Raw genomic sequence first — 14,524 nt, forward strand, 5'->3', positions numbered from 1 at the left:
TTTGTTAGTTTTACATATGAGATTGCAGGGAAAATTAAAATGTTTTAGTCTCAGGTTTGCATAAAGATTCTTGGTGATACTCATACATTGTTCACAGCAGTTTTCCTAAATCTATGTATGATTTTATTTTAAAAATACACACATTAAGTATAATGTGAGGAGAAATCCAAACTAAACATGTTTACATGTATGAAACATTACATTCTATAAACTATATAAGAAAATTACAGTGGGGCCTTGACTTACGAGTGTCCCGACCAAAGAGTTTTTTGAGATACCAGCTGTCTCTCCACCGATTTTTTGCATTGAGTTGACAGAGTAATTTGAGTTAATGAGCTCCTTAACAAGCTCGGTCTCGGAATGAATTAAACTCGTAAGTCAAGGCCCCACTGTAGTCTTCTTACATTAGGATATTATGTTAAAATATTTCCCAACCACACCAGTTAAATCAGAAGTTTCATGTGATAAAACATGTTTCTTCCCCAGGCCTTTTACAAGCATGGTAAAAATTCTAACTTCTAAATTAAACTTTCTAAAGTGAAGTTAAGTTAGTAATAATTGTGTGCTAGAAGTGAAATAAGATTAAGAGTCAGGAAAATACAAACAAAAAGCAGCTCTTCAACCTGCCCAGCAAAATGGTCAAATATTTATAGAGTTTCCTCACAGGACCAGGAGACACTATCCCCCAGCCTAACTCCAGCACTAGTCTCAAATCTCATGATAAGGCTCTTTCATTGCTTTAGTAACTAATTCTTCCTTGTGCCTTATAATATTGCACCTTATACCCCCTGGATCTTACATTGACTGTGTACATACCACACTCCCAACTCTCAAAAAATGAGGCATGAACTTTCAAATGTGCTAATATTTTAAAATTAGTATCAAAGACCAACAAAGAGAGATAACTGAGATTTAAAGGTCTAACCAATGAGTTCATAACAATAGGATGTGAATCCTGACCACAATACTCAAATTAAAAGTGCAATTACTTTTTATTATTAATTTGGATTAACAGATTCGTCAGTGTTAAGTGACAACTGGAGATTATGAGTTAAGATTATGTTTTGCCTCTTTTCCTGTCCATTTGCTGTTTCCCATTTGAGGTGCCCCATCAGGCACCTGCAGAAGTTCCTTTTAGCATTTCTTGGTATATATGTTAAAATGGCATAACAATTCATTTGAGTTAATCTAAATGTAATGATTTGTTTTTAATATCCCATTAAGTATATTGCAAAGCAACCAAAAAGCAAAAACAAAATAGAAAAATTATCTTGAAAAACTGAAGGAACTAAAAACATATACATTCTTCTAAAAATTTTTGTCCAAGATTAAGAATTTTAAGACACTAACTTCTACCCAGTTTTCAATACTAGGACAAAAATGGCGAACTTTCAGCTCAGGTTTTCTACCTCAAGTGTTTCCAAAAGATAACAGGCAGTGCTTAATCATCTTAAAAAAACAACCCCCCCCCAAAAGAGAGAGAGAGAGAGAGAGAGAGAGAGAGAGAGAGAGAGCAAAGATGGTAAGGGAATTCAGGACAGCATTAGCAAAAATTGTACATATGGAAAATTTGGAATTTATTATACAAATGCCAGGTAGCTGGAAGCATCTGCATAATTTTTTTAAAAATATATTTTATTGATTGTTTACAGAGAGGAAGGAAAAGAGATAGAGAGTTGGAAACATCGATCAGCTGCCTCCTGCACATCTCCTACTGGGGATGTGCCCGCAACCCAGGTACATGCCCTTGACCGGAATCGAACCTGGAACCTCCCAGTCCGCAGGCCGACGCTCTATCCACTGAGCCAAACCGGTTTCGGCTGCATAATTTATTGATGAAAGAAAAAGGCAAATGAAGGAGAGGGGAGGGCTGACTCTGAAAAAGATATTAGTTACCCTTGGTAAGTAAAGGTCATAGAACCTATCTCAACCTTCCCTAATGATGTTAAAACTGACTTTAAAATAATGTCAACATAAGACATTATTAGGCGAAGGATATCCCCAAACTTCCTTATTATTAAATATAAGCTTTTTTTAAAAAGCAGTGCTTGGCTTAGAGCTGTGTTTTGTTTTGTTTTTTTTCATTTAGTACCACTACAAATACTATGATCCTTTGACATATTTTTTAATGGCTATTTCTGGATTCTTGGCTTTTAATATTCTGAATCACAAATCAATTTTTCTTTAACTTTACCCACCCATATTCACAGGGTTCACTATCAATAAAAAAGGACAAATAGAAGTCACTTATCAGTTGAACAAAACTCTCCCACACCATACCCTTAAGCTTTAACTCTTAGTTCTGCATTTAAGGACCACCCTCCCAGTTTTATGAATCCTATCCCTGGCAAACAGTCCACAGATTGTTTGCTTTTATGAGAATTGTTCTTATGGCACACAGTGATAACTTTACAAATAATTATTCATGTAACTCTTTAAATTTTTTTTATCAGAAGAGGCAGCAGCACTCCTACTATAGTCTGGCAAAGCAGTGAACCAAATGCCAAGAAATCAGGACTATCAAATGTCAACCTCAAGGCAACATATCAAATAGAAGTACTCAGTAAATTAAATGCCATATCTGACCATCTTCAAGTTCAACCAAAATTATGTCCGTCATAAGTGATTTTCTTGTGCCACTACTGTTGGCCATTTTAAAAATCTTTGAAGGGAGGAACTACTGATGCCAGCCACTGCTTCAGTTAAAGAACATTTTCAGGTTTAAAAACATCAATACAGGATTCATGGGGCAGGGGAGCTTATATTGCATATAGCTTTGGTACAAAGGTAATAATTCTGTCACTCTGGAGACAACCAAAAATTTTCGAAGTGTCTTGCTTTTGATGTTTAGTATTTCCCTTACAGGCTTTTACCTTTTGAAGAACTGTCACTAGATCATTGAAATTATTCACCTTTGCCCTAACCGGTTTGGCTTAGTGGATAGAGCGTCAGCCTGTGGACTCAAGGGTCCCAGGTTCGATTCCGGTCAAGGGCATGTACCTTGGTTGCGGTCACATCCCCAGTGGGGAGTGTGCAGGAGGCAGCTGATCAATGTTTCTCTCTCATCGATGTTTCTAACTCTCTATCCCTCTCCCTTCCTCTCTGTAAAACATCAATAAAATGTACAGTGGGGCCTTGACTTACGAGTGTCCCGACTAACGAGTTTCTTGAGATACCAGCTGTCTCTCAGCCGATATTTTTGCATTGAGTTGACAGAGTAATTTAACAAGCTCGGTCTGGGAATGAATTAAACTCATAAGTCAAGGCCCCATTGTATTTTAAAAAAGAAATTATTCACCTTTTATGAATTCGTGATGAATTAATTCAGATAAATAGAAGTTATTTCTTGATAACTGGCTCATGGAATCATTTTTAAAAACTGATGATGTCATTCATTTTCTCCCCAAAATGGTCAAGAAGGGATCTGGATGTTACCTTTGATAATATACTGTAATTAAAAATATATTCTTAAAACTTATTGGTTAGCAGAAAATTCAGGTAATCATTAAGCTATCTTTCTGGCCTATCTTCAATATCAGGTAGGAAAAAGAGGACCCATACTCCCAATTTGGAAAGTGTATTTAGAAATTCACAAATTACACTGGGTTACACTCTCCAAACAGGCCTACTTGTTTCCTAGGTTACTGTTTGGTGACAAGGCAAAGAAAATATCTGTCAAAGGCAACAATAAAAAATTGCTTTTTAAAATGCATTTTTTCTAGGTTGAAAAAAAAGCAACTGTCTAAATAAGCACAAGGCATCTGTTTCTGCACTGTTATCACAAAATTTGTAAAAGCAATTTGGGCTTGAGGATCATTTACTAGTAATTGCTCCCTTGAAGCTAAAAAACAAGTTATTCTATTTTAATCTGGCTTTAAAATTATTTGCAAGATTCAAAATCATTCTGTTCAGCTTTACCTCAACGTTCACTATCAGCTTCAACTACTGTCATTCTAATTACCTCTGAAGTGTCACTGGTACATATCTGATCAAATACAGAATGTGAACGTGCCTGATTTGTTGACCTCATATCCACAGATAAAGTACTTACATGCTGGAGTATGGGCAATGGCTCCCTAATTTTAAGCTCTAACTATAAAGAACACTGGGCACACAGCAGACACTCAATAAGTGAAATTGACAGAAGTCATGATAAGCAGAATGTGTTTTACATTTTTTAAATGACCACCAGAAATTTAACAAAATCATGGAAAGTTGTGCTTCAATTGCTCTGAGTTGTTTTTATTAAAAATCAAATAAGAATAAATTTGAATAATTGTTCTGGGGCACACACACTTAATTTTATATCATGACACTAATGTGCTAAACTATTGCTTTAACAACTATTGCAGAGAAGTATCTGAAGTAATTGTTGGGGACATTGCAATACTCCCCAAGTAGGAAAGTATGCCAAGAGAATGAATGAGCCCAACCCAAAATTACCTGGGTATTAAGGAGCTTGGACTTCCACACTCCTCCTTCTCAGCCATATTTACACAGGGAATAGAAACCAATAATCAACTTGACTCTCCCAGAGTGCTATGGTTACTCTTTAAGCTTAATATAAAACAACTTAAGAGTCAGTTAATTTCTAGTTTAAGAACTGTTAACAGTGATTTAACTTTTGTTAAGGTGGGATTCTCTGGATTGTTCTTGATAAATTGGTCAGTTGATTGAGGATGGAATCTGACATAGGGTAAAAGTTGCTTTCAGGGAACTGAAACATATAAAGGTCAAATATAATAAAAACATTTATATATAATAGGGATACAAACACACCCCAAGTTGTTAACAATGGGTACATCTAAAGAATTATGTAGATGGTGGGGAAAGGGAGATCTGAAAAGGAACTTAAATTTTTTTTACTCTAAAGGCACAGAACAAATGAAAGTTTAAATTTTTGGTAGCATTGTCTTATGTGACATAATTACTAGGAGTTGTATGAAGACTTTAGTTTATCCTGTACTTTTACCTAACAATTATACTTCCCTCTTTTTCCTCTTCCCTCAAATAAAAACCTAAAGAACCTGCTGAAGTTAACTCCTGAATTTTTTATTTTAATCAGTCAACAGTCCAAAAATAATGTACTTCAAATTAATTGTAAGCAGATGCCGTTCTAATTTCCTGATTTACACATTTAAGGGAGACTGATTCTAAGTAAGCACTGGTTTGCATTAAAATTTTATGATTCTAATGAAGTCCACCAAATTAACCAGGTATCTTTTTGGAGGTAATTCAAAAAGGCAAAATATGCCCAAAGACATATGGGAGAAAATAAAATGAACATCTGTTATACTGACACTCGAGGCCTGGTGCACGACATTCATGCACTTGGGGGTGGGGATCACCTCAGCCCGGCCTGCGCACTTTAGCAGTCTGGTAGCGCTCAGGGGATGTCTGAGGGGGAGTGGGCTTAAGCCACAGCCGGACATCCATAGCGCTGCCACAGAGGCAGGAGGCTCCCACTGCCACCGCCACTGTACTCACCAGCCTGACTTGTGGCTTCATGGCGCTCCGGTGGGAGCACACTGACCACCAGGGGGCAGTTCCTGCATCGGTGCACGTTACAGCGACCAGTCGTTCTGGCATTCTGTCGATTTGCATACTAGCGTTTTATTATATAGGGTAAGAGCTCCTAGGCATGTTGGTAAGAAAAAAAGCAAGTTGCAAAACATATGCATAGTAAGAACAATTCATGTAAAAATTGTAAGCCCAACTAAACTATGTATGGCAAAAAGGTAATTGAATAGTATATATTAGAGAGCAAGGGTGACCATTTGGGAAGCAAGTTCCTAAGGGGCACTTTCACAGTATCTATGTTTTTATTCTTTTTTTCTAGAATATATTTAGATAATTAAATACAAAATGAAGAACTTCACATTTCTAGGAAGTACTACACATAATGGCTTCCTTAAAATAGCTTGCTACCAAATACCACTGTTGTCTATTTTTCAACATTATTATACTTTATCCCTATCCCTCATTTCTCTCATTGCTCTAGACAAGTTCAAATGTAAGAAAATCATATTAGCTTTTTCTTGAGCATCTAATAATGAAGAGATGATACAGCTGCCAGGAAATATCAAAATCAAGGTAAGAACTGATACAGTGGGAATAAAGTTTATTTAAGTAGGTAAGCCCATCTTCTGGTTTTAATGTGATGCATTTGGAAATATGTGCAGGCTTCTGAAGAGGACAAGATGCTTTCTTGCTAGGTGTACCATGTAATATTAACTTGCAATGCTCATTTGTTTACTGCAGAGAAAATGTTGCAGTAGAAAAGTTAATACTCAAAAGTACACTCAGCTTCTCAGAAAGAGATAATATAGGGTGTCCTCCAAAATGTATACACACTTTAACAGCTGATAACTCACTTAATTTTCACTCCTTTTCAGGTTTAACTGATTTGAAATAATGGGTGAAGGCAGACTAAGCTTTGAAGAAAATGTATCCTAATGTGCCACTATACTTTTTTTTAATGGGGATACATAAAAGAAAGTTTACGGTACAAAACTGACAACTGTTGACGAATTGAGGGCACACAAGTACCAAACAAAATAATTCTTAATATTTGCAATTCCATTGCTTTGCATTAGCAGCAATGAACAGTCATCAGTTTGAAAACATGCATTGACAAAAAAATTTATTCATTTCTGTAGATCCTTTTAAATTCTGAAAATGAACTGTATGTTAAACACTGACTTCAAAATCATTCAACGTATGTATACATATTTGAAGAACCCTGTATACATACCCCAGATAGTACAAGTAGTGCTAAAGTAGTATTTATTTAGAAGTGAAGCATTTTTGCTTGATATTGGAAACTCAAGAGTATTTATAATTTTTTCATGACATATAAGACTATATTTAGGAAAATTTGCTCTGGTTGTGATTAATCTGTTTTTCTTGAAAAGAGAAAACCCAATGAAATAAGATAGATATAGCATGAATTTTGGCCCACAACACCAAATACATTACTGTGTTAGTTGGTTAAGAATTACAGAACATACTAGAATCAATGCCTATTATAAAATCAAGTAAATGTATATGGTTCAATGAATCTCAGCTTTTAATTACTAAAATCTAGGTAATGCATTTTGTTTAGAAAAGAATACTTAAGAATCTATTGAAAGAATAACCAATGGACAGACACGCATGCATGCATATAAGCATAACCAATGGACACAAGACACTGGGGTAGGGGAGGCCAGGGGAAGGTCAATGGAGGGAAAAAAAGAAGACATATATACTATTTGTAATAAACAATAAAAAAATACCAAAGAAAATAAAGCAAATCAATGTGAAAATGTTGATGAAATATAAGGGTGGGGGGGAGAGTCTATTCAGTCTCTTTTATCTTTAGACATTATTGTTAGACTACTGCTGGTCACTACTATCTACACTCTTGTAGAAGATCCCAACATCTTACAGCTTCCAATTAAGTATTCCCTCTTTGTCACACTGTCTATAAAGAACCTATGAAAATTATAATGGCAAACAGAAGTTAAATTTGAAAAGTAAAAGGCACAGATCAAACCACTTCTAGAGATAACTGGTAATTACAAGGGGAAATTATGTTATCTGGAGATAATGATCTGGATTCTTGGTAGCATTTATAATACAGAAAATTGCAAATTGTGTATTAAAAGAAGCATCACAATTCCTTTTTTTAATGTTCTAAATATTTGGCACAATGCACAGCTTGCCTTATTTACAAACTATGTGATAAAAGTAACATATTTTTCAAAATACTTTTAAAAATTGTCAGGTTACAGAGTTTCACGTTTACGCCTCACTACCCCTTTCTCTAGTTGCCAAATTTTCTATTTTCTTATTGAAAATCTAAAAGTGATTATCATTCCTTTCTTATCTGAAGGCCAAATTAAAAGTAATCACTAATAATATATGGCTAATATATAAAAAAGATCTTAATTTAGCTGTAACAGCCATAGATTTAGGGTATTTTCAGGAAACATCCCTAGAACAAAACAAATTCACTCATATTTATCCAATAATATGATGCTTTTTTCTTTTCAAATTACTATTTACCTCCAGATTATTGCAACCTACTTTTTTTTTTTTTTACATATTTTTATTGATTTCAGAGAGGAAGGGAGAGGGAGAGATAGAAACATCAATGATGAAAGAGAATCACTGATCGGCTGTGTTCTGCATGCCCCACACTGGGGATCGAGCCCACAACCCAGGCATGTGCCTTTACCAGAATTGAACCTGGGACCCTTCATTTATTATCGTATACTTTTAACATAACATTAGGTATTTTTAATGACAATACTAAACCAATTTTTAATTATATATACTAAATGTATACACTTACTATTTGAAAAATATATTGATTCTACCTATTTTTACTACACATGGTAACTTGTGTCTTCTTCCTAATAGCACAATTACAACAATAGGCATACAACATATATATTAAATGTGAAGAAAGATTGGAAAAACTTACTCAGCCTTGGTCTATTATCTCTTTACCTTTCCTTTGTATACTCTTTACAACTGATTGGTCTTCTTCATTTCCCTTTCACGCTATTCCTATCTAAAGACCTTTGGGGCTTCTGAGCAAGGACAGGAATACTATACTGTTCTATTGGATTAACTTAAATTACAGGTTTAAAAAAGAATAAAATGCTTGATGTTAAGAAAGCTACACACAGAAGCCAAGGGAGAATAGAGGAGGAGGGGAGGAAACAAAACAAAACAGGGAGAGCGGTTGTGGCCCACCAATAATTATCTGGCAACTCCAGAGCACAGGTTCCTATCTAGACTTTAAAAGGTCAAAATTGAGAGCACAGTTCTCCAGTTATCAGGTTTCATAACATTATTTTTTTTGGAATAATGCTCAATTTCATCTCTACTTTAAAAAACCTTTTTCACTCCAATGGAAAAGAGCTTGCTTCCCATCTGCAACAGTAGAAATGGCAAGGCTTTCTTTATTACTTCTGAAAGAGTCAAAACAATTTTCCTCTGTTATACTCATGATTCCCCCAACCTTCCCCAATTCCCTGCATAAACATCAAACTCCCAGGAAACCGAGAAACTACACAGAGTACAGCCACCGAAGACAATTTTAACTTATCTCCCTGACTTTTTTCCACCCCACCCCTCCAAACTCACACAACAGAGGTCAATGTGTTTGTTGAGTTTGGCAAGGACAATCATTCAAAAAGGTAAAGTGCAATAGGGTGGTGAAGGAGGCAGGAGGTGGGGGCGGGCTAGAAGAAGTCAATGCCGGGGAAGGAGGATAAGTAATATTTTCAACAATAAAGATTTAAAAAGAAAAAAATTGGTAAAGCAAAGGCTCACAGAATCCTTAATACTAAGTAAAAATTGTAACATCATAAAATCTATTCATTCAACTTTTAACCCATTTGGGAAAGTTTAAGCTTTTAACTTAAAAATATGGTAGTACTTCTTTATATCCTCTTAATTGCACATGCTAACAACTTTATTGGATACTGCTGCTTCTTATTAGAAGTAAATCCAGGGACCATTCCATTTTATCTTAGACATAACATTTACTAGTTTTCCAAGCATGACAGAAATGGAAAAATATATATATTAGAGCAAAAACAATTTATGTTAATGTCTACCATTTGTGTTCCTTCTGTGAGCAGTGCCTGATTATATTAAAATTAACAAATTTAAGTTCAGTCCTATGCTTAATAAAAAAAAAAAATCTAATGAGAGACTAATTTACAAAGTATACAAGAATATAATTTTATAATAAATCTTTCCAGTGTTCTCTGTAACTGCATTTCATGAAATGTTTCCCTTCACAGAAACTCAAAACAGCTCTTATAAAATTAAACAAAATTTTCTGTGTTCATCTCTGGCAAGCACTAAGCAAATACAACTTGCTCACAAAAGATCTAAAAGTGCTGTCTCAGGAGCATAAACTACCACTAACATGCTGCATGAATTAGTCTTGGTGAGTGGCTACTGTCTGGGACCCCTTTTTCTCTTCTTACATCAATTAACCCTTCTCATATGAAGCTTAAGAGAAAACCAAAGCCGTTGAAAAAGTGAAACTCAGCATGCTCCACTCAAATATTTCTAATATAACCATTCTAAAGCAAAATTGGCAGAAGTCATCTCTTTTATAAAAACAAACAAACAAATAAAACCCAAACCAAAAGGCAAATGCCGCTGCTCGATCATCGGTTGAACTTACAGAGGCCAAAACATGTGACAACAGCAATAATTCAAGTAAAGTATTTGTGAAAATTTAAACACGCCACTTTCAAGTTAAGACAAAAGTGAAGGGAGCTATGATCTTTATATATCAGAGTCAGAAAGCTTAGGCATTATCATCAAATGTTAATCACTTTACAGTCATCAATGAGACTACTGTATATACTTTTGCACCTTGCGCTTGTAAAAGCAGATAAAATATTTAATATGTAATTTACAATGTATTTTACCAGCTCAGCATACAGGATGTATATAGATTATATCAAAGTAGTAGACAGTTATAGGGGCCTGTGCAAACCCTGCAAAAATAGTACTTCGGGTATTTGCTAATTAAAAAACAAAAACAAAAACAGTTTACTGTTTGGAAGTGATACAGTTCAAACTACCACAAAATACAAAGGGCTGCAAAATGTATACCATTCCAACAACATATATAAGTTATTAAATAAAGATTTGATTTAAAAGAATATAAATGAAGCCTTTAAGTAGGTCTTTTCTACATGCATATTATTCCTTATTAAAGAAAAAAATATGTAAAAAGGCCATTGGTAATTGCTTTGTTAACATTTGTAGAAAATGCCAATTCTCTGGTCACAAACTCCACTAAGTTTAGCACTTAAGGTCTCTGCAGTGTTATAAACGTAATTTAAAATACTGTTAATTCTATAATTCCATTGGTAAAATAATGTGACTTGGAATATGGCAGTCTTCATGTTGAGGGCAATGATCCACAGTTTGTTTTAATTTCTGAGGTGTGAACAGTTATCCAGAAGAACAGCACCCTCCACCACCGCTCTGGACTTGAGGTTCATCATCAATAATCTGTACACCTCGCCGAGCAGCTCCTGGTTGACTGGAGCCATTGCCTTTTGCCCTCTCATCCACTTGTGCTGTTTCTATCATCCCTAAGAGAGGAAGAAAGAGATTATTTAAGACTACAATCTTAGAATTTTCTCTTTTTATAATTTCGTATACCAGCATGATAGCCATTTCTGACTTTAAACCAAAAAAGGAACTAAATATAATAAACATTCTGTCAGCTCACTATGCAGCTTTTCCTGCAAGTTTAAAAATTAATAGCAAGTTTATTTGTCTACATATATAATGGCCACAATGACAGAGAAAACAAATTTTTTGGCTTGAACAAATGAACCAAAGGGTAAGTATAATCCTTAAGATTTTTCAAATGTACTTAGAAATATGTCAAAGACATCCAAATTGTTCCAAGAACAAGTGGTATTTAGGATGCAAGAGTTATTCTTCAACTAGTAATGCATGTTTGAAATAATAAAAGAGTTTAACATGAAGAACAACAAATCTGGAGAACTCACACTATCTAACTTAAAGATACAATAGAAAGCTATTCTTATGAAGACAGATATTGATGAAAGGAGAAATACAGAGATCAGTGGAACAGAGTCCAGATACAGAGCCATGGTCACTTGATTTTTGACATATGTGCCAAGATTATTCAATGAAGGATAATCTTTCCAAGAAAACAGTACTGGAACTGGACAGTTATATGTAAAAAATAAACCTCAACTTATACCCCTCACCATATGCTAAATTAACAAAAAACATTATTACATTTTTCATTAATAAAAAATGTTTTACATTCATATACTAAATCTAAATGTAAAACATAAAACAAAGTTTCTAGAAAAAACATAGGAGGAAATCTCTATAGGAGAAAATCTTGTGACTTTGAGTTTGGCAAAGATTTCTCATATAAGACACAAAAACCAGAAATCATAGGAGTAACTAATGAATCAGACCTCATTAAAATTTAGAACTTCTGCTCTTTAAGAGACACAGTTAAGAACAATGAAAATACAAGACATAGATAGGAGTAAATAACTGCAAAATATATCCGAAAAGATAAGGAAAGAACAGATGGAATCCTTCATAGAACTGAAATTTACTCCAAAGTTTGTGTACATATACATTTTTCTACAGAGAAAAACCAGTTTCATCAAATTCTCAAAAGAGTCTGATGTCCTTAAGTTCAAGGAATATAAATTAACAAAATCATTTCAATCCATTATTCCATAGACTTGAGTTTTCCAAAATATGTATTTTTTTAGTGATATGAGAAATGACTTTCAGGGTATATATAAATAAACATTTTCCTTTCTCTCTTTAAGCAACTTTTTAATAACAGAAAATTTCAAATGTATACATAAAATTGGAAAGAACAGTATAATGAAAATCCGTATGTCCATCACACAATTTCATCCATACCTGGAAAGCATGATTACCATTATTTTGAATCAAATACCACATACGTAATTTTAAAATATATTTTATTGACTTTTTATAGAGAGGAAGGGAGAAGGAAAGAGAGTTAGAAACATCAATGAGAGAGAAACATCAATCAGCTGCCTCTTGCACACCCCCTACTGGAGATGTGCCCGCAACCAAGGTACATGCCCTTGACTGGAATCGAACCTGGGACCCTTCAGTCTGCAGGCTGATGCTCTATCCACTGAGCCAAACCAGTCAGGGCCCATATACATAATTTTATACATAAATGAATCTAATAATATAATCATCTATAAAAGATAAGAACTCTTGTTAAAAAAAATAACTCTTGCCCTAGCTGGTTTAGCTCAGTGGATAGAGTGTTGGCTTGCAGACTGAAGGTTCCTGGGTTCGATTCCCATCAAAGGCAAATGCCCGGATTGCAGGCTCGTTGCCCAGTAGGTGGTGTGTAGGAGGCAGCATAGATCAATGATTCTCTCTCATCATTGATGTTTCCATCTCTTCCTTCCCCTTCCTCTCTGAAAAAAGAAAAAAAAAATTAAACAAATAAAATCTCTTGCCCAACTGGTGTGGCTCAGTGGTTGAGCATCGACCTATGAACAAGGAGGTCAGGGCTCAATTCTTGGTCAGGGCATGTGCCCAGGTTGTGGGCTAGATCCCTAGTAGGAGGCAGCTGATCAGTGATTCTCTCTCATTACTGATGTTTCTCTCTCTCTCTCTCTCTCTCTCTCTCTCTCTCTCCCCCCCTTTCTGAAATTAAAAAGAATATATATAAAAAAGAAAGGAGTTAAAGAAAAATATTGAGTAAACAGTAGTAATGGTAGATGTGACAAATCATCAATGTGGTCATTAATGGAGATTGTAAAACATCACTTTAGAAATCTTATGAATATTTTAAAAAGACATTTCTAAATATACTAAATCTAAATATACCTACTTTTACAGAGGTCAAGAAAGAGTTCCTCAATTCCTTTGTTCTGTTTGGCTGATGTATGATAATGTTTTGCTCCCACAGATTCTGCATACCTTAAAAAAAATAATATCAATGACCAATGTAAAAAATATTTCTCATATTTTTGTCATGACGGCTATGTGAATTTTTTCATAGTACCAAGTTTAGTGACCTTTAATTAGCCCAGATTTAACAAAATTAAGACTATAGCCCTGGCCGGTGTGGCTCAGTTGGTTGGGCAGTTGGCCCATGTACTAAGAGGTTGCCAGTTCAATTCTAGTCAGGGCACACGGCTGGGTTTGGGGCACGATCTCCCATGGGGGGCATGCAGGAAGCAACCCAGGCAGCCGACTGATGTTCCACTCTCACATCTATGTTTCTCTTTCTCTCTCCCTCTCCCTCTCCCTTTCTTTCTCTCTAAAGATCAACTAAAATATATTTTAAAAATAATAAAACATTATATATAGCTGTTTCACATCTCTGTACATTGAACCAAATTTTAAATGAGCACAAGTTAACAAGATTTAAAATTTTTCTAAGTTAACTTGGAACCCAAATATTTTAAAAGTTTTTGTGACACACTGACTATTTGATCATGATAGTTTTCTTATGCATTATTTTATATTTTTTACTGAAATCATAAGGAGATGTAAGAGTGGATTATCTTTATATACAGCCAAAAGTCTGGAAATTACCAATGTTAACATACTTCACTGAATCCAACAGCTCAATCTATATTAAGACATTTGAGCATGCCTGGTGTAGCCCAGTGGTTGAGCATCAACTCATGAATCAGGAGGTCACAGTTCGATTCCTGGTCAGAGCACATGCTGGGGTTGCAGGCTTGATCCCTGGTGGGGAGCATGCAGGAGGCAGCCGATCAATAATTCTCTCTCATCACTGATGTTTCTATCTCTCTCTCCCTTTCCTTCTTCTCTCTGAAATCAATATATACATATATAAAAGAAACATTAAAAAACCACAAACCAGACATTAGAGCAGTGATGGCGAATCTATGACATGCGTGTCAGAGGTGACACGCGAACTCATTTTTTTGGTTGATTTTTCTTTGTTAAATGGCATTTAAATATATAT

General features: G+C 34.9%; 1 protein-coding gene and 1 long non-coding RNA gene across 2 annotated transcripts in view; both read right to left on the minus strand.

Annotated features, from left to right (window-relative positions):
* Positions 1 to 2,563: 2,563 nt before the first annotated feature.
* On the minus strand, positions 2,564 to 5,458 carry LOC107182471. Its single transcript, XR_001513187.1, has 2 exons — positions 3,299 to 5,458; positions 2,564 to 2,912 (listed from the first exon to the last, which is right to left on the minus strand). It is a non-coding gene; the product is annotated as an uncharacterized LOC107182471 (long non-coding RNA).
* A 4,061-nt stretch (positions 5,459 to 9,519) lies between these two features.
* Positions 9,520 to 14,524, minus strand: part of RAB21 (RAB21, member RAS oncogene family) — a 32,906-nt gene continuing 27,901 nt past the window's right edge. Inside the window, exons 7-8 of the mRNA XM_006759753.2 lie at positions 13,415 to 13,503; positions 9,520 to 11,120 (exon numbers count right to left, since the gene is read on the minus strand). Coding sequence (XP_006759816.1) covers positions 10,978 to 11,120; positions 13,415 to 13,503 — 232 coding nt within the window. The 3' untranslated portion in view covers positions 9,520 to 10,977. The remainder of the gene's footprint in view (positions 11,121 to 13,414; positions 13,504 to 14,524) is intronic.

Source organism: Myotis davidii, unplaced genomic scaffold (assembly GCF_000327345.1).
Source record: "Myotis davidii unplaced genomic scaffold, ASM32734v1 scaffold54, whole genome shotgun sequence".
Taxonomy (NCBI): domain Eukaryota; kingdom Metazoa; phylum Chordata; class Mammalia; order Chiroptera; family Vespertilionidae; genus Myotis; species Myotis davidii.